The 18,364-nt window shown below is 46.1% G+C and overlaps 3 protein-coding genes across 3 annotated transcripts; all 3 read right to left on the reverse strand.

Annotated features, from left to right (window-relative positions):
- Nucleotides 1–172: 172 nt before the first annotated feature.
- atp6ap1a (ATPase H+ transporting accessory protein 1a) lies at nucleotides 173–7,201 on the reverse strand. The gene is made up of 11 exons (XM_041046947.1): nucleotides 7,064–7,201; nucleotides 5,986–6,112; nucleotides 5,500–5,574; nucleotides 3,813–4,006; nucleotides 3,582–3,622; nucleotides 3,074–3,159; nucleotides 2,817–2,966; nucleotides 2,386–2,543; nucleotides 1,967–2,017; nucleotides 1,569–1,806; nucleotides 173–1,377 (listed from the first exon to the last, which is right to left on the reverse strand). The coding sequence occupies exons 1-11, from the start codon at nucleotides 7,192–7,194 to the stop codon at nucleotides 1,168–1,170; spliced, it is 1,461 nt and encodes a 486-aa protein (XP_040902881.1). The 5' UTR covers nucleotides 7,195–7,201; the 3' UTR covers nucleotides 173–1,167.
- Nucleotides 7,202–7,902: 701 nt separating this feature from the next.
- On the reverse strand, nucleotides 7,903–12,542 carry tafazzin (tafazzin, phospholipid-lysophospholipid transacylase). Its single transcript, XM_041047009.1, has 11 exons — nucleotides 12,408–12,542; nucleotides 11,835–11,981; nucleotides 11,437–11,565; nucleotides 11,316–11,361; nucleotides 11,116–11,201; nucleotides 10,403–10,483; nucleotides 10,224–10,265; nucleotides 9,937–9,999; nucleotides 9,375–9,427; nucleotides 9,209–9,286; nucleotides 7,903–9,056 (listed from the first exon to the last, which is right to left on the reverse strand). Exons 2-11 carry the CDS (start codon nucleotides 11,941–11,943, stop codon nucleotides 8,955–8,957), a joined length of 789 nt encoding a protein of 262 aa, XP_040902943.1. The 5' UTR covers nucleotides 11,944–11,981; nucleotides 12,408–12,542; the 3' UTR covers nucleotides 7,903–8,954.
- Nucleotides 12,543–13,506: 964 nt separating this feature from the next.
- On the reverse strand, nucleotides 13,507–18,203 carry si:dkey-150i13.2 (mitochondrial carnitine/acylcarnitine carrier protein). Its single transcript, XM_041046988.1, has 9 exons — nucleotides 17,965–18,203; nucleotides 16,999–17,091; nucleotides 16,634–16,761; nucleotides 16,171–16,261; nucleotides 15,635–15,752; nucleotides 15,395–15,467; nucleotides 15,190–15,299; nucleotides 14,053–14,174; nucleotides 13,507–13,878 (listed from the first exon to the last, which is right to left on the reverse strand). Exons 1-9 carry the CDS (start codon nucleotides 18,064–18,066, stop codon nucleotides 13,816–13,818), a joined length of 900 nt encoding a protein of 299 aa, XP_040902922.1. The 5' UTR covers nucleotides 18,067–18,203; the 3' UTR covers nucleotides 13,507–13,815.
- Between the last annotated feature and the right edge of the window lie 161 nt (nucleotides 18,204–18,364).

Genomic DNA, 18,364 nt, shown 5'->3' on the forward strand with positions numbered 1-18,364 from the left:
ATGTCTGCGTAGCTTTGGTTCTCAGACGATGTGATGAAGTGGAGGATTTGTGCCACAGTATTTGTGAAATCCTGGCTCAGGTGACATCTGACGCTACAGAGCGCCGCCTCAGTGTTTTACAGGAAAAAGATGGCTCGGTTTGTCTGAAACTAAACAATGAACTGTTGAAGCCTGAGTTTTCACAGCTGATTTATTGGAGTCACAGCAGCAGCAGCAGCACAGCACAGGACCACACATCATCAATGTTCACTACTAATCATCCAAACAAAATAAATTAACAGACAAAAAATAATTTCACACAAAGCAGATTTCAGTGCACGTCAGCTGAGAGCTCGACTTGAGAAACACAACGTTCATGTTAATTACAACAGAAAAACAATATTCAGAAATGAAAAGTTACATGAGGATAATTCAGAAACAAGTGGAAATGACTTTTAATGCTGATATTTCAGTTCTTCCTCATCAGAATGTCCCTTTGACCTAAAGCTGATCGATGTGATTGATCATCCACAGAAAATTAATTCCCTTCATTCAACAACTACATTTAACCTGTGTACTCACAGACACTACTGTAAACACAAATACACACACGCGACAGTACTTTACCGATAAATAGCATTTCATAATTCATGTGCCCGTGTGCACAGCTGTGTCCCGTTCATGTGGGACATTTGATCCACGGCCTGAACACTGGTCCCAGTCTGTGCCTCTGCTGTGGATCAGTTTCACCCAGCGACGCTCGGAAAAACCAAAATGGTCCTGAAGCAGGAATTTTATTTAACTGTGCAGCAAACAGGATATTTTTTTTTTATCCAGCTGGCGTCTTTGAGGATTCCTGAAATTCTTTCATTAAAGTGTTAAACTGTTAAACATCTCCATGTCTTTTTCTTTCAGAGACACAGGAAGCGTCCAACGTGACACTGAAACCTGAGGCACAAACTGGGGCTAACTCCATTCTTCAGTCTCAGGATTCACATCTTAAAAGGTATAAATTAACACTTTATATGATAAATAAAACTTTATTCTGACAACATCACTAATTATTCTGTATAATGCCCAACTACAGATGAACGGGGAGGAATGTGAAGGACGGGAGTGGAAGCATTTCAGTAAGAGGGGCACGGGAGGGACAGACAGGGGGACAGATGGAGGACAGACGGAGGTGTGTTACTCTGTCTGGGGCACGGAGATGGCCGGGCCCTTGGGATCGTCGAAGCGGTCCATCGTGCGGAGCTGCATGATCATGTGCAGGCCGTAGGTGAGGACCAGGACCATGAGGAGACTGGTCATCAGACCCATCCAGATACCAGGAGAGAAGAAGCCTGCACAGTCACTGGCATATGAGAACTCACTGTCGCTCACGTTAAAGCCCTGGATCTGTGGGACGGGGGGTTAAACGGGGGGGCATTGTTAATGCAGCATTTACAAGCAGTATATGAACATCTAATAAATGTTTAACTGAATTAAAGTGATGTATCATCCAGCCTTAACTGGTCATGTTAAAGTGAATAATAATTTAGTTTAAGGAAAGTTACTGAAAGCAGAGAAAAAAAAAATCACCATCTTACCTGGAAGTCTTCGAATGAGACCCTCCACTGATTGGCTGGATCTTTGGATGAGCGTGGGACGAGCAGCGGCCAGCGGAAGCTGGTGACGGACTCGCAGCGGTACGAGTACTCAGCGGGGGCGTAGATGTTCCTGCTGCCGTTGAATGTGGCCTTGGTCCCGTCGTACTCCAGCTCTACGGCGTCCAGCGTGAACCAGCGACGTGCGGACACCTTGTAGTGACGCTGGCTCATCGCAAAGCTGGACACACGGACACAGACACGGACACACACACAGATTTTTTTGAAGGGTTCAGGACATGATGGCAGTCTGTTACTGATCCATGTCTACTGGCATCATCAGTCAGAACAGAGCATAAACAGCAGAAATGTTTACTGTGTGAACAGATGTACAGACTCACATCAGTTTAAAGCTGCGGTGGCCGAGGACGTTCTCATAATTAAGAACCAACCTGAAAAAAAAAAGAAACACGAGACGTAAGAAAGACGGAAAAAGACAAAACGAATCGAGATTTCACATAAAAACGCTTCAGACAAAATGGGAAGTTGCATGACTGTCATGACACATCTACAGCTGCAACCAATTATTTTCATTACTAATTTATGTCCATCACAACTTTCCAAAGCCTGAGGTGACGTTATCCAATGTGTCAGGACTATTTCTCATTACCTCCCTCTGATGAAACTTCATTAACCTAGATTCCACTGTCGAAACATCACTATTAAACATCATGTTAAACCTGATTTTGAGGAGAAAAAAAACCTTCAGCCTAATGATCACTGCTAATGGAGTCCTGAGAATCTCCCTCACGTGTCTTACTTTGCTTTGGATTTGTCGCAGCTTGAACCGTGGAGTTTTGGGCTGACGCCCTCTCCGAAGGTAGACGGCGTCAGGTCATGGTCTTCCCAGCGACCGCTCCGAAGGATGCTCACAGACAGGCCTTCTGCCCACAGGAGGATACAGGTGTTCTCCCCCTCCTGTGAAGAGAGAACACAGAAGCCGGGGAAGGAATTAAGATTTAAAAAGACAAGGCTGCTGATTTTCAATTTTTTAAAAACTTATTTTTAAATCTGTAGTTTCATTTTCAAAGTGCTGGTCACTGCAGTTTCTCACAAACTGGAGGAAACAGTACATTTGTTTGGATTTTCAGTGGCAGAATAATCCATGTTTGGTGCTGTAGTGAGTATGAGTGGCAGCAGGACGGTGTGTGTGTGTGTTCACGGTAATGAAAAAGAATCGAGTCATTCCACCTTAAACTCGACGGGAGCATAGATCCCGGCCCTCTCTTTAATCCTCTGCTGCCTCTCCCTTTCTCGCTGCCTCTCCCTGTATCCACCTCTGGCCTGCAGCAGAGAGCGTCCTCCGCCCAGACCTGCTTCCACAGAGAGAGACGCTGCCTCCTGTGCAGAGACAGAGACGGGGACAGACAGTAAAACATGAAAACATGAGTTTAATCCGCTGCAGGAAAACAGGAACCTGTTATTTGTGACATTCACACCGGACTCACCCTCGAGGGCCGCAGGGCTGTGTAGATGGCTGTGTATGGAACAGACTGCGTCTTCATGATGCTCAGCACCTGACCAATCACCTCATCTGAAAAACAACGTGTTCATCTGTCGGGTTTGAACCATCAAGGGCGAAGAAACTGAAGGATCATTATACTAAAAACAACATACAGGTGGGTGACACACAACAGGGCAGCAGTCAGGGCACAGGGAGTCAATGAATGTTTGATTTACTATGAAAATACCAGATCTCCACCCAGCTGAACACCTGTGTTAGACAGCACCCTCATCACCTAAACACCAACTTTTATGACGGTGTTTTTGCTCAGGTGGAGCTCAGAGGTTGGAGGAATATACACCGAGGATCACTGAAGCTGCACTCGTGTCTTTCAGCAGTGAAGCGTTTTCATTTGTTTCTATTGAAGTAGAACACACTGCAGGTCTGAGCCGGGAGTGAGTGTACAGCCCGACAGCAGTTTGATCTGATGGTGATTGGACAGGTGGACTCACCGTTTCCACTGAGAACTTCTTTAGCAGACATCAGATCAGCTCTGCAATTAAAATGAGACGCAGACAGAAAGTGATGAATCACACAGATGCTTTGTTTATGGCAGCTGAACAGTTTGTAGCAGTGTACAACACATGGATCAGTGTGAACCTGATCCTCTCTGAAACCAGTTTCTGTGTGTTTCTGCAGTTCGCTGCCTCCGGCGGCGACCCCCCCCCCCCCCCCCAACTCACCCGATGCCGTAGGGCAGCCTGAACACCAGCAGGGCGGGCGAGGAGGCGTTGAGTCTCAGCTGGCTCAGTGTCTCAGGGTCCATGTACAGAGGGGAGGTTTCTAATTGGTCCTGGAGCTGGCCAATCACCGCATTGGAGGCAGGCCAGGACACAGCAGGTAAAACCAGAGGGGAGGACGAGGACATCAGAGCCGCCTGTGACCCAGGAGAGACAGAACAGTGAATACACCTGGATATGAACAACAACAACCATCAGTGAGAAACTCTGAACAGTGCAGCGTCAAACAGGATGTGCACCTGGGACTTGTAGATAATTGGCAGACTTTCAAGAGAAGACCTGGGGCCTCGTGCACTAACGGCGTGTGCGCATCGCCACGCAAATGTCCGAGCTGCCGTGAGAATGTGCGCACCGCACCGCCACGCAAAGCACTGAAACTCACCTTCACCCTAAACTCCCTGAAGTCAAGAGGGACTTGAAAACATTTCTTCACGCGCCTGACCGCTGATGAACGACGAAACAACACGTCATCTAATTTTCCCACATATACGATGTGTTACATGGCTGACACAAGCTAAACCCAAAGTAAACCGACGTTTTCTCTGTTCGTGTCACGAGAAGATATTAACACATCAGTGAGTGCTCGGTTCCGAGGCGCGCACACATCCACCGCGCTCTCTCGCCCTCACTGAGAAAAAGCACTGTCGGGTGATCATATTAACTAATAACAAGTCAGGTGATCTAAGTTCTAAATCCACCAGGTGTGGACAGTTAACGTGTCCTAATGGCTGCGTGACGCCGCGCGTAATTAAGCAACAGCGGCAGCTGCGGCACTAGAAGACACCGCAAACAGAAGAGTTCGGGGTGGGGGGGGGGGGGGGGGGGGGGCGAGTCTTCAGGGATCACGCTGACCTGCTGGTCCAGGATGAGGACTGGCTTATCAGGTTACCAAGAGCGATCCTTCTGGGTCTCTGCGCTGAACTGGTCTCCGCGTTACAGCGGGAGACTGGGAGGAGTCGCGCCCTGCCAGCGCCGGTACAAGTCCTCACCACGCTCGGGTTCCTAACAGGAGCCTTTCAGCGGGAGCTGGCTCACAGGTCGGTCCGCGCCGTGCCAGCCGTAAGGGACGGCCTCATCCCGATCACTACCGATACGCTGTGGCTGAACGATTTCCTACTGTGTGACTGCTCTCACAGCTGTAAAGAAACATCAGAGTATGAAGCATTTTCATTCCATTAACGTGAAAGTTATGTGACGCGCACATGCAGCAGCACGTTGTCCCGGTTCAGCTCAGGATTCATCCTGCGGTGCACAAGTGTTTTCGTACTTACACCAGAGGAAAAACCGCCGAATCAAATATTTTGTTTCCGATACAAGAACATCAGTTTCACACCCTGTGACATTCTTCTTCTTCTTTCTGACGTTTCTGGAGTGTTCGCCGTTGTTGTTTGGACTAAAAGTGAGAACGTGCCACGTATTTACACTCATTTGCGTTAGTTATTAATGGGAGGAGACAAGGCGGCCCGAGAGGCACGTGCAGCTGCGCTTAATTCCAAATCAGGTGGGATGTATGGAGGACCCCCCCCCCCCCCCGTCCACCAACCCCCACCCCCCCGTCCACCACCCCCCACCCCCCCTCTCATTCATTACTAACTCAGCTTCTTCCCTTTCCCGTAGTTCCGTTTCTTACCTCCAGGTTGGGAAAAACAGTGTCCTGCTTGTTTCCAAAAGCTCCTCCGTACATGGTGAAGTCCTCTATGCTCATCTGGAGAAGAGACAACATCTCAGTGAACAGCTGGACAGAAATCTCATTCTTTGATACCAGAAACAGTCAATACATCGATCGATCAATGGACAGAAAATCAATTAGACACTCTTTTAATATTATACCAATTGATTTATAATGAATTAATTTTCGTAGCAAATATGCCAAAGCACCATGGTCTTTAACAAGCTGTGACGTAGGAATATTTCACTACTTGGTGAAATTTTACTTGATCAAGAAATTGAAAAAATATTTGGCAGATTTGCTGCTGATGAAAATCACTTAGTTGCATCGCTGACACAGACATTTGGCAGCTGCAGGATATTTTTACAAACTGAACATCAGCGAGTCAAAAACAAAGCTGTGTGTGTGTGTGTGTGTGTGTGTGTGTGTGTGTGTGTGTGTGTGTACCTTGTCCTGAAGGAACAGCACTACATTTCGTGGCCCCACATTCAGAGCTCTCTCCAGGTAAGAGGCGAGCTGCTGCTGCCCAACAATGTGGCCCGCGGTGGGAGGAGACTGAGTCGGTGCAGAGATCCTGGTGGAGGTGGACAACGTATTCAGATCACATACTGCAGTACAACAACGTAAAACACTAACCTACATGCACAGGACATGTAGGACATGACAAGTGAATTTAAACCATTTTATTACTGTTGGGCAGTTTAATCTTTACCAAAGCATCATCTTCTACAGCGTGACCTGGTATTTAGTTCGGCCCAGACTGTGGCCCTGATGTAAAACCATTATATTCAAGTCACAGGGCAAAGCATCTGACAACTGCTCGTTAAACCACACCTGCAGCTGTTCTGCTGGTATATCAAAACACCTGGATAAAAAATATTCAGTTTGCTGAACGGTTCAAACTATTTTCAGAATCCAAAGACTGCAGCTGCAAATGACACGTGACCTTTGTACAATGTGAACCAGTATTTTGGTAAATTCTGATGTTTCAATATTTTAACTTTAAAACCTCCAACTTAGCATTCAGAAACACTGGATACATAGAAGAAACGGGAAATATTCAGAGGCTAATTCATTAACCAACTTATTATCTCAGCTGTGGAGCGGTGGGTGGTTTCTCGGGGCCTAAGCATCGAGGGCCCCGGGATCCCTGGGTGCTTAATGTGGATAAATCTGGACTTTAAATGAACCCAGGTTAATAAAATGTCACATACCGATCGCACTGTTTGTGTTTCGGACAGCCTGAGTGAACGGCTGGCTAACGTTAGGTCGCAGGTGATCCGGCACCTGACATTCATTAGGATTTACAGGTATATTCTCCTGTCACGTCACGTCACCTTAGTTTAACCATTAAAGCACTGAAATAAACCAGAGTCGAGTCTGCGTTTTGTTTCTAATCTAACAGAGATCAGTAACATCCGCTAACACCGCTAACATTTAGCCAAACGGGGGCGAAACGTCAAAACCCGTTAACCGACGGAGCGTCGTCTGCGGGAAGAGAAACACGAACATCCGCCCTGCTCACCCTTCGCTGGTCCACAGGAGAAGCGGCACCTGCTCGTCGCAGCTTCCCGTTTTTAAAACGCTCAGCAAACCGAGAAAAACGGCCACAGCTGCAGAGATGCGGCGGGGCCGCAGAGTCCGTGACGACGCCATCTTTACGGTCTCTCTGACAGCAGGTGCCGTGACGTCAGTCCACTGAGGTCACGTGACGGCGCACGGAGGAGACGCTGCTCAGCTTCCTCTTCTTCTGCAGCTCTGACTCCAGGGACTGTCCTTCAGCCTGGGGCGGAGGGGGGTGTCTCCACGGGCTGCGGGTCCCCCAGTCCTCCGCCTCCTGCAGTGAGTCTGTGTGAGGTTATGCTTATTTTTTTTGTGTGTGTCGCTTTGTGGTTATTTTTGTCTGTTTTTCTCCTTTTGTGTCTTTTTTCCCTCCTGTTTTTGTGTTTCTGTAGTGAATTTGTGTTGGGTCATGCTATTTTTGTGTCTCTGTGGTTATTTTGCCTGTTTTTACTCCATGCTGGTTTCTAAACACCTCAGCAGATGAAGGATCATGTTGGGCAGACCTGCTCCACAGAGGGCCGTGTGGCTGCAGGTGTTTGTTCCAGCCAATCAAGAGAAGAGAGTTTGACCCATCAACTGTCTGAAGACTGAGATCATTGATTAAAGGAGTGAAGTCTGGTGTGCTGCTGCTGCTGCTGCTGCTTGGTTGGAACAAACACCTGCAGCCACACAGCTCTTTGTAGAACAGGTTTGAGACCTCTGTTGTTGGGGAATGCAGGTTCAGTCTCATAGGAACCAGAAATCATGGGCCAACAGGGCGGCAGCACTTTCACCAGTCAAACACCAGGTACATGATTAAAATTAGGAAAAGTCAAATACTTTATTGGCATTCATATACAGTAGGAAAGAGTGGCAACCACAGTAAGGCAATACGTGTATAAAAAACCACAGATCATTTAGCCCTGGCCTTTCCTCCCTTATAAAGCCACTGATCTCTGTGATAAAATAAGTTATGTACATCTCAGACAGCATTCAGAGGTTGAAAGGATCAACAGAAAAACTTGCATGTTAATAGTTCTGAAAAACGAAAGTATCTACAATACTAAGAAAAGATGCAAACTTGATTTGAGCATACAATTGAGGAACTAGAGAGATTAACAGAGAGCAGGGCACATGGTGACGTTAGGGACCGTGTGACTGAGCAGTCGACCCATTTCAAGCAGCAAGGACGAAATAAAAGCAAAACATACAATGGTACAATTAGCACTGTCATATACTAACAATCATTTACTCTGCCTGTGTCAGTCTGATAACAGCGGTATAACATTTAACCGTGTCCTGACTTCATGATTAACTTCTGCAGCAAATTCTACATTTTCTAAATCCCCATCACTCTGTTTATGCACAGAGGAGCACACTGCATACTAACATTTAGTATTTCAGCAAACAGCAGCTTTGTGTCAAACACTCCTAAAAACAGGGTGACAGAAGAATGTACTGAACAATTCTGCAAAGATCTGGATTATCTTCAATAACTTATTTATTCATTCAGTGTGTATGTATTTAATCAACCCTGTCTTGGGAGGCAGTCCCCTGGAGCCCACGCTAGCAACTGAATTTGCTAAATTAAATAAAAACATGATGCTTTTAAACAAAGGCTGAATTAGGGGGAATGCTTGTTTTTGATCACAGCACAGCTTAGAAACCAAAACGCTCTTTCTTCGTCTCTGGTGATGTGGTGGATTCAAGGGTGGAGGTGGGTGTTCCAGTAGAGTGAGGGACGGGAGTGGATACCACACAACATGGTAAAAAACAGTCAGGCATGTGAAGTATTACCCTCAGCTTTAGGGTGGAGGATCATCAGTGTGGTTGGCTGTGAGGAGAGTAGCAGACACGAGCAGGACGGATGGGACTCAGGAGCTGGTGTTTATCTGCCTGTGAAGGGCCTCGGCCTGGGCTTTCAGGCTCCGAAACTCAACCTGGATGAAATCAGTCAAAGTCTTCCTCATTTCCAACTGAAAGAAAAGTTTAGAGAAACAAGGTGTTATATCAAAAATGTTATGGATCTTTGAGTTTTGAACTGCCAGAGACAACCTTAAGACATCATCTTCGACAGTTTAAAACATCAGGCCACTGTTCATCATAAACGTGTCCACTCTGTCCTCACCTGGCTCTTGTTTTCAGCTCTGAGGGATTCAACAAGCTCTTTCACGCTGAACGGTTTCCCGACCAGGACTGTGATTTTCTGGAAGCAGACCACCAGTTACAACCACAGTCACTCACAGGTCATAACAGGTATGATGAATGGCTGGGGTCAGATGTAAGTGTCCTACCTTTCCAGTCCGAGGAATGTAGGGAGTCACATTTGGCAGAACATCACTCAGACCTGAGACAAAAGGAAAACACAAGGACAGCGACCTGGTTTTCATATGAGTTAATCAATGTTCCCTCAGCATCTGCATCCCTGCTACAGTCTGTGTGTTCAGAGTCCTGAAAGAACACGTCAGCTGTTGGTTTTAAAGTGGAAATTTGCTTTAACAATGCTCAAAGATTTATTAAGTATTTTTAATATCAGGGTGTCCTGCTGGCCTTGGACAATCAGCTGTGTCTCAGTTTCATTTCCTGTTGAGTCTACAGTAATCTCTCAAACACAGAACGATGCCCCAAAAACACTGTGTGAAGCAATGAAAATAAACCAGAAGTAAAATAAATCAAACCTGCTCAAAGTACAGACACAAGCAATATGTTCATTTTCTACACATTTTATTTTTGATCCTTCCTGGAGTTTCCACCATCCCCGGTGTATCAGACTCAGTCCTAAACAACAAACTGGTGAAGCAGCAGAACACGCGGGACGGGACAGTGTGCTGTGACGTGTGGTGGTGGGTTACTCACCCACATGCCAGAGCGGCAGGATAATGGGATTAAGGGAGCACTCTGCTATCAGCCGACCCACACCTAAAACACAAACCAGGCATTTTATCTCACTGAGCATCTGAAACAGAATCACAACACAGCTTAAAAGCACAAAGGGTCAAAATACAGGACGGTAAAGGCCTGTAAGGAATCCTCTGCATTCATCTTTCAACTCTCATCTACTGTCTTCTTACTCTGTGCTCTGCTGAACATGTGCAGAATTATCCTGTATGTCACAAATACCAGAAAACATGCACTGTGCTCACCCCATTTCAATCGTATGAATTCTTCAGTCATGTTGACTTTTCCTGTTAAACGAGGAACAAGACAGGAAGTTCTTATTCACATTATAATACAGACTAAATCAAAAAGCCACAGAGGCAACAGAAAACCAGGACAAGAAGATGAGAGCAGAGCGATGCTGAGAGCAGGAAGGTCGACATACCCTCTGGGAAAATGTGCACCCACTCTCCTCTGTTCAGCTTCTCCAGAATAAAATCCATTCCTTTCTGGTGAACACCATCACCTACAGAGAACACAACGTGAAAACGGTTCCTTCCTCAAACATTAACACGAGGATGTGAACAACCTAAGGGCTGAACGCTTTTAGGAAAAGATTTAACTGTTAACAGTCACCATGTTATCTCGCTTCTTCGGGTCTGAGCATCATTCTCACACTTTTCAGCGGAACTTCTTCATCATGCAAACACCTGTGCTGATTTTTCAGGTGTCGGTATAAACCGGTTGTGTCTCCGCTGGATGTTGCAGCTTCAGCGCGGCAGGTTTTGCACAGAACCTGTTTCTGCTGCACGTCTGCGGCCTCAGAGTCGAAACGCTCCCAAATGAGCGACGAGCTGTTTTTACTGGGGATTAAACGCCGTAACTCCGCTTCTGCTCCAGCTGAAGCCATTTGACTAATGAAGCAGCAGGTGGAGCAGGTGATACTGATTGCGTTAGCCTCACCTGTGCACGCGCAGCGTGCCGCTTCTGATCGGTGAGCTCGGCAGGTAGGGAGACGGCAGGTAACAGATCCTGGGTCAGTCAGGAGCGCTGCAAAAAGCCGCAGCTTTGGCGATCACGTGATCGCGCTGTCTGAACTCGCAGCTTCGACCAGAAAGCGATAAACCGTTCAGCCCTGAACACCTGTGTGACACTCACCTCTGCAGACCGGAACACACTTTCCACGGCTGAAGAATCGGGAGTGCAGCTCTTTTGTGAAGCAGATGTCAGATGCCGTTGGGGTCCTGTCCAGTCACAGGGAGGTAGTTACTCATTATCCGAAAAAATAAAACCAAATCCAAACATTTCCTGCGTGTGAGTAAATACAGTAAATACAGCGTAAACATGTCGGAACTCACCACCGCATCTTGTTGAAGTTCCACAGCTGTCTGAGCTTTAGCACACCTGTCAAACAGACACGGTTATCTCTGATGCTGCCCCAGGTGAAAGGCTGTGTGATTTCAGACTGTCTGTCCTTACCCCAGATATGTGGGTCGTCCATACAGGACTGGTGATTGGACAGAGTGATGAGGGGCGTGTCAGAGGGTCTCTGGTCAATCAGGTTCCACAGAACCTCGTGGTTGTGGACCGTCAAGCAGTTCATGTACTCTGAAGAGAGAGAGAGAGAGAGAGAGAGAGAGAGAGAGAGAGAGAGAGAGAGAGAGAGAGAGAGAGAGAGAGAGGATGGAAAAGGCAGGAAGCAGTGAGCTGAGAGCAAACCTGTGCTGTGAAGGACGTTCCTCTAAATATCTGCTGTATTAGTAATGTGCTGGAGTGTGTGTGTGTGTGTGTGTGTGTGTGTGTGTGTGTGTGTGTGTGTGTGTGTGTGTGTGTGTGTGTGTGTGTGTGTGTGTGTGTACATGTATTGTCCAACTTACTGGTCCAGAAGTAGGAGTAGGAGCCCACCATGCCCATGATCAGTGAGCTTGAGATCCTCCATGCCAGCGCAGGGCACTGTGGGAACGGCCATCTGACCTCCAGGGGCATCACAGCTCTCCACAGACACTACATCCACACACATTAACCTGACACCACACCACACAGAGCGACACACAGCCAGAGGAAGTCCGGGGAGTCAGCCGAGTCTGAGGTCAGGCATTCAGGGTTACGTGCAGCAGCTAGCTGCCGTTAGCCTGTTAGCTCCAAAGTTTCCTCAGCTCGGAGAGAGCTGAGTAAAACACATAAAGTCATAAACCGGTAAATGAACGGGCGAGCAGCCGGTTTAGCTTCACCGTTCCACGGTAGCTGCACCGACACAATCACTGAACCGCTCCGCGGTTACGCGCCTGCGCTCTGACTCTGTGCTGGAGTCAATTTAACCAACAAACGGTGTTTTACACAAGATCACACGCATGTAACACGGTGTGTGTGTCCGTGGAGGCTAATGTCGTTTATTTAAACACGTTAATGACTCAGGAAGTGAAGGAAACATCGCAAAATCAAACATTTACCTCAACTTCACCTTTCTCCTGCCGACAGTCTGCTGGTCACCGACACCGGAAGTGGAAGCCTCGCACTGGATTGTGGGTATTGTCGTCTTCAGGAATCGTGTCTTCAAACGTCATATTTCTCCAGATAAGTTGAATGCGTTGTGTCTGTTTTTAGTTTTTCATTAACTTACTGGAGTTAAGGTTCAGGAAAAATAATAAGGGACGATGTTTGTCCTCAGACCCGCTCCGTACTGAGAGCCGTGGAACTGTGGGTAATGGAGGCGGTGAAGTGGGCCAAAGGTGAAGCGCCTCCGGAGCTGCTCTTTACTGAGAGTTTACCGGGAATTTACCGGTGTGTTTTATCAGAACATTTCACAAACAGAAAGTGACTGACTCCAAACCGAACTCTGGACGCGTTTGTTGAGAACTCTCTGAATATGGCGCCGCCATTAACCGCGGTCTGTTTGGAGTGGGTAAATCAGGGCCGGTTTGGCCCACTAGGGGGCAAAAATGAGCTGTGATGCCCTAATGAGTCCCCCAACACCCACATCCCCTCAATATTTTGGCCCATGTCCCAGAAACAAACTAGTATTTTCACCCCTTACCAGTTTCGGTGTATGATCATCTGAATAAACACAAATTAGTCTAAAAAACATATAAGTATAATGTTTCCTCCACAAGACAAGGCCTGAAGTTTTGATATAATGTATGAGCTGCCTCAAGACTCCAGTCATTTGTGTTTATTTTGTTGTAGTAGTGCAAATAATTTTAAATTACCACAAAGTAATAAGTAAACAACAGATAACCAGGAGCTCCAGCTTCCCACTTTGCCTGGTTGGTAATCCATCCACAGGGTAAACAGTGGACAAACTCTATTTATAGGCCAAATCTTTACTAACACTTAATTCACAAAGCTTAGAAAACTCCTCAGTGCCAAACCAACCCATTCACCCACAGATAAATTCATACTGACTTTTGGCAGAACATGTTTTTATTAATTAATTATAATTATTAATTTATTATGAGATTTTACAAACATCATAAACAGTTTGTAAACACTTAAAAAGTGAGAAAAGGCCCAGAAAAGGCCCCAGCCCCCCCCCCCCCCCCCCCGCCCCCCCCAAAAAATATGCATACATTATATTTCAAAATCATACATTCAATGTATATTATACATTTGTTCACAAAAAGTGAGTATAAAATCATGGTTACAAAGGATGTCAATTAAAATAATTCATTTGTAAAATTAAATGTAAAAATACATTTAAGAATACAAAAACTTTACCATCCTGAAATGTGACTCCAGAGACATGAAACACGGTTTGAGGTACAAAGAAACAGATGTAACTCAGAAGGGAGCTATGTCCCAGTAAGATACTGGTCCAGACTGGTGGCCAGTTACAGACTCTCCATAACAAACAGGCTTATCTCACCAACCGGGTGCGAGCATGTTTAATCCCTTTAGTGCCACTTCAAATCCCAAAAAACAGGCCTGAGAGGGAGGGAGGAAGGAATGAGGTTAAATAAATAAATAAATAAATAAATAAATAAATAAATAAATAAATAAATAAATGGCAGGTAATGATGTTGGGCTGTAGTGATCAGACAGTACATCAGTAGAAATATAAGAGTATAATATGAGAGCAGTGTAAGAGGTAAGTATTACCGCGTTAGCAGGGAAGGCTCGTAGAAAGACAGCGTTAAATCCCTTATAGAGAGCTTTAGGTCCTTCTTCCCGAAGCAGCGTTCTCAGGACGTCGACCAGGCCTCTGTACTTCCCATCTGCAGCTACACACACACACACACACACACACACACACACAGAAACACACACGTTTTTTTTTTTCAGTGGAGCACAACAGCTAACTGCTCTCTGTATTTCCTAGCAGAGGTAGATGGATGTGGTTGAAAGGTTTACTGTCAGTGTTTGGATGTATGCATTTGTAATTTTGTAAGGTGCTGCATACAATGAATTTTAAACTAGAAAAGATCTTTTTTTTTTATTAGTTTTGTCGATGTTTTACCTCTGTGCTTGCACTGTGATATATCACTATATAGGGTTATATTCAGTGGGAATCACAGATCTTGTGTCCAGCGTGTGGAGGAGCTTTTTCAATCCGTGTTCGGTGACCGTGTTAACAGTCAGCATCGTTATCTCCCGGTGTGTTCGGCTGCTCTCATCATCCGGAGTGACGCTGCTAAAACATGCTGGAACTGTCTGTTCGCTTCTTCGGGCCTGAGCATCATTCTCACACTTTTCAGCGGAACTTCTTCATCATGCAAACACCTGTGCTGATTTTTCAGGTGTCGGTATAAACCGGTTGTGTCTCCGCTGGATGTTGCAGCTTCAGCGCGACAGGTTTTGCACAGAACCTGTTTCTGCTGCACGTCTGCGGCCTCAGAGCCGAAATGCTCCCAAATGAGCGACGAGCTGTTTTTACTGGGGATTAAACGCCGTAACTCCGCTTCTGCTCCAGCTGAAGCCATTTGACTAATGAAGCAGCAGGTGGAGCAGGTGATACTGATTGCGTTAGCCTCACCTGTGCACGAGCAGCGCGCCGCTTCTGATCGGTGAGCTCGGCAGGTAGGGAGGCGGCAGGTATCAGATCCTGGGTCAGTCAGGAGCGCTGCAAAAAGCCGCAGCTTTGGCGATCACGTGATCGCGTTGTCTGAACTCGCAGTTTCGATCAGAAAACGATAAATCGTTCAACCCTGATATTCAGTCTCTTTTTCATGTCCTGTCTTTAACATACCGTTTCCTTTGCTTACAGAGCACAGTGTGTAGCTGTTTGCTGACTCTAACCTGTCTGGAAGTTGGATTTCAGGACATCTGGAGGAAGAGCAATGATCCAGTTTAATATCCCTGCGACTCCACCAGCCAGGAGGATGTTGGGAGTACTGAGCTGAGAAACACTAAACACATAAAGACACACATTAAACCAAGGTTTACAGGATTTAAAAGATCTTTGTACTTTATAGATGGCTTCTGTGTAACCGTGGTAACTCACCTTTGACCCTCAGGTGTCAGGAAGTTTTTGAGGTATTCATATGTCAGGAAGTACAAACCATTAGAAGGCACATCTGAGAGAGAGAGAGGGGCAAACAGGAGAGGCTGTAAATCCATGCTGCCCTTTGGATTCAACAAGCACCTATAAACATAGATTTCTCCTGACCTCATCCATAGGAGGTTACACAAGGCTTTTACACACACACACACACACACACACACTCACACTCACACAGTGTACCTCTGATGAGAGTAAGCACAGTCCCTTTGTAGACACTGCGGATCCCCTGCTCCTTGTAGAGCCGGACTGCACAGTCTATTGGACCTGCATACCTCGACTCTCCACTGCTGGCCTGCACCTGGAAAACACACATTTCAACATTTTTAGTTAAACCTGCGCCTCCTGAATCTCACCTGCATCGTCAAATCTACAATAACATGCCTTTTAACCATTGTCTGAGTCCTGGTCTGTGTTTTCATTGGGTTCCAAAACTTGTGTGATAACAATGACACAGTGTCCATCTGTGACATTTATCATGGTGCTGGCACAGTTTTGCTTTTCCAGCCTTTGTGAAAAAGATCTGAGCTGGAATCAAACAGTTGTTTGGCTAAATTAATAAATAAAAGGATAAAAAAAAAAGGCAGATGAATACATGAGTGTGTGGTGCGGAAGCACAAGCAATGGCATTTTAGCACATGCACAAATGTACACGTGTTTGCTAGTTAGCTGACGCTCTTCACCCCCCCGTGATGCAAGACAACAACAAACTCCCCCACCTGCAGTAAACATTTGATCCTCTCTCCTGGAGCCACAATCACGGTGGTGAAGACCCCTGCCAGACAGCCCGACAGGAATATCTGAGCGTGCCTGAATAGCATAGGACAGGACAGAGTCACTTTCAGGTGAGGTGAAATCCAGGGTCAGTCATACATGAGTGCAGGCTGGGGACAGAAGCAACCAGTGTCTCCAGCACGTGTGGCGCTGCTGCATACTGTACATATATAGATGAAGAGGCAGACGGGGGGGAAATGAAAGGAGCTGACAACAGAGGTGGTGGGAGGTGACAGGGTAACATGAGGAAAGGGGTGTAGAGGGGGTGTGTGGCTTCAAATAAGCGAATGATAGCAGAGGGGAGGGCAACAGAGAAATGGTTATATATAGAGCTTATTCCAGGTATTAAAAGCACAGTGTAGAGAAACAAACAGCTGAGTGTGTGCGCATGTGTGTGGTTTTACGAACGTTAGGGGTTTGCCAGGATCCGTCTGCTGGAGCTGTTTTCCCAGACCGAAGCCAAAGAAACTGATGGCCATCATAGGAGCCACGCCTGCCAGGGGAGCCCCCATACCTCTATAGAGGCCAAGGATACCCTGGACACACACACAAATGATTTTAATGTGAACGTAAAACATTTGCCAAGACAATCTTTACCAGTTTTCTTTATGGGCTACAATTGTTTGTATATATCTGTGTTTCTGTCCAACTGCTCTGGTGCACATTTTCAATTTGCATATAAAAAACACCTGAGTGGAGAAAACTGTAAAAAGTTTTGGTGGAAAACTTTGAGACAAAGTGTGATGTGTGTGTGTGTGTGTGTGTATGCTCACCTCTTTGGATATGGTCTTGCGGAAACAGTCATACGTTCCTCTGTAGAGAGCATACTGAGAGCAGGAGGCTTTGGGCTGCGTCTGTAGCCTCACCTGTAGAACAGAGTTTAATTAGGAAGCTGAGCAACACACACACACACACACACACCTCTGATCATGCATATTAGAAGGGAGGATTGTTAAAGTGCTATGAGATAAGGGAAACACCCATCAGTGTCTGCTGCCTGGGATCAGTGATAAACAGGGTGGTTGCTTTGTGTGTCTGACCGTTTCTGTCACAATCGCAAAGAACTTGCTCACATTTTAACCTTTAGTTCAACTACACGTAAATAAAATACACAACCAACAGCTTAACAAAGGGTCATTGTGTGTATTTATCACAATTTTGTGGCATTCTGCAACAACGACAATTTGTGGATTAATGCAGAAAATAATCTGCAGATAACTACAAACTAATCTGTAATGATAATGATCCTTAGGTGCAGCTGTAACTCACACATGAAACATTTTCTCAGTCAAAAATGCCCAAATCTGCTGGTTACAACTTCTTAAAGGTCATTTGTGATTTTAAACTGAACAGATTTCAATTTTTGAACTTTTGGTCAGATAAAAACAAAATGTGTGAACACATCACCCTGGACTCTGGAAAAGTATAATAGTTATTTGTTCCCTATTCTCTGACATTTATAAAGTAGTAAAATCGTTACCACACACATCTCTGATTCCTCTCTGTCTGTTAGCTGTCACACAGCCCTGCTGACTTTTTAAGCTGATTTATCAATAATCCCCTGAACGACTTCAGGTCATCTGACTTTTCTCCAGGGAAACAAATAAAACCCAGAATAAAATCTACAAGAACCTCTACAAGAAAAAAGAACATTATAAGAACATGTAGTGATTTCCTCTAAGGTGTAATCAATCGTCTTTCAGGCTGTAGAAGCAGCACTTTGTCCTGCAGTCACTCACCTTGATGGTGTCCAGCGGGTGTCCGGCCAGCAGCAGACAGGCTCCGCCGACTCCCCCAGCGACGAAGTTCTTGAGCGGAGAAACTTTCGTCTGTTCCCCCATCCTCTCCGCGCATGGCCGGAGCAGACAGCCGGGCCACGGACCACTTCACAGCGCCCCGTCTCTCTGCGTGCACCGCCGCCTGTCTCACTGTGTGTCTGTCTGCCTTTATAACTGTCTCTGTCTGTCTGTCTGTCTGTCTGCCTTCCTGCCTGTCTGTCTGCCTTTATAACTGTCTCTGTGTCTCTGTCTGTCTGCCTGTCTGCTGACTCGTACAGGGCGGATCTGGACTTCGCCTTCAGAGAGCTGCGCGGAGCTGAGAGCTACTTTACCCCAAACACTGCGCACTGACATTCACACG

The sequence above is a fragment of the Toxotes jaculatrix genome, chromosome 2 (genome assembly GCF_017976425.1).
Source record: "Toxotes jaculatrix isolate fToxJac2 chromosome 2, fToxJac2.pri, whole genome shotgun sequence".
Lineage (NCBI taxonomy): Eukaryota > Metazoa > Chordata > Actinopteri > Toxotidae > Toxotes > Toxotes jaculatrix.

Excerpts from the sequence above, each read along its gene's own strand:
- atp6ap1a (XM_041046947.1), bottom strand. The coding sequence starts at position 7,194 with ATGGCGTCGTCACGGACTCTGCGGCCCCGCCGCATCTCTGCAGCTGTG. Across the intron at positions 5,575-5,985 it reads TGCTGTTCCTTCAGGACAAG|ATGAGCATAGAGGACTTCAC; the intron begins GTACACACACAC and ends TCTCTTCTCCAG. Across the intron at positions 3,160-3,581 it reads AGAAGTTCTCAGTGGAAACG|ATGAGGTGATTGGTCAGGTG; the intron begins GTGAGTCCACCT and ends GTTGTTTTTCAG.
- tafazzin (XM_041047009.1), bottom strand. The coding sequence starts at position 11,943 with ATGCCCCTGGAGGTCAGATGGCCGTTCCCACAGTGCCCTGCGCTGGCA. Across the intron at positions 11,202-11,315 it reads AACTTCAACAAGATGCGGTG|GACCCCAACGGCATCTGACA; the intron begins GTGAGTTCCGAC and ends GTGACTGGACAG. Across the intron at positions 10,266-10,402 it reads GGTGCACATTTTCCCAGAGG|GAAAAGTCAACATGACTGAA; the intron begins GTATGTCGACCT and ends CTCGTTTAACAG.
- si:dkey-150i13.2 (XM_041046988.1), bottom strand. The coding sequence starts at position 18,066 with ATGGGGGAACAGACGAAAGTTTCTCCGCTCAAGAACTTCGTCGCTGGG. Across the intron at positions 17,092-17,964 it reads ACCCGCTGGACACCATCAAG|GTGAGGCTACAGACGCAGCC; the intron begins GTGAGTGACTGC and ends TCTGTTCTACAG. Across the intron at positions 16,262-16,633 it reads GATCCTGGCAAACCCCTAAC|GCACGCTCAGATATTCCTGT; the intron begins GTTCGTAAAACC and ends TATGCTATTCAG.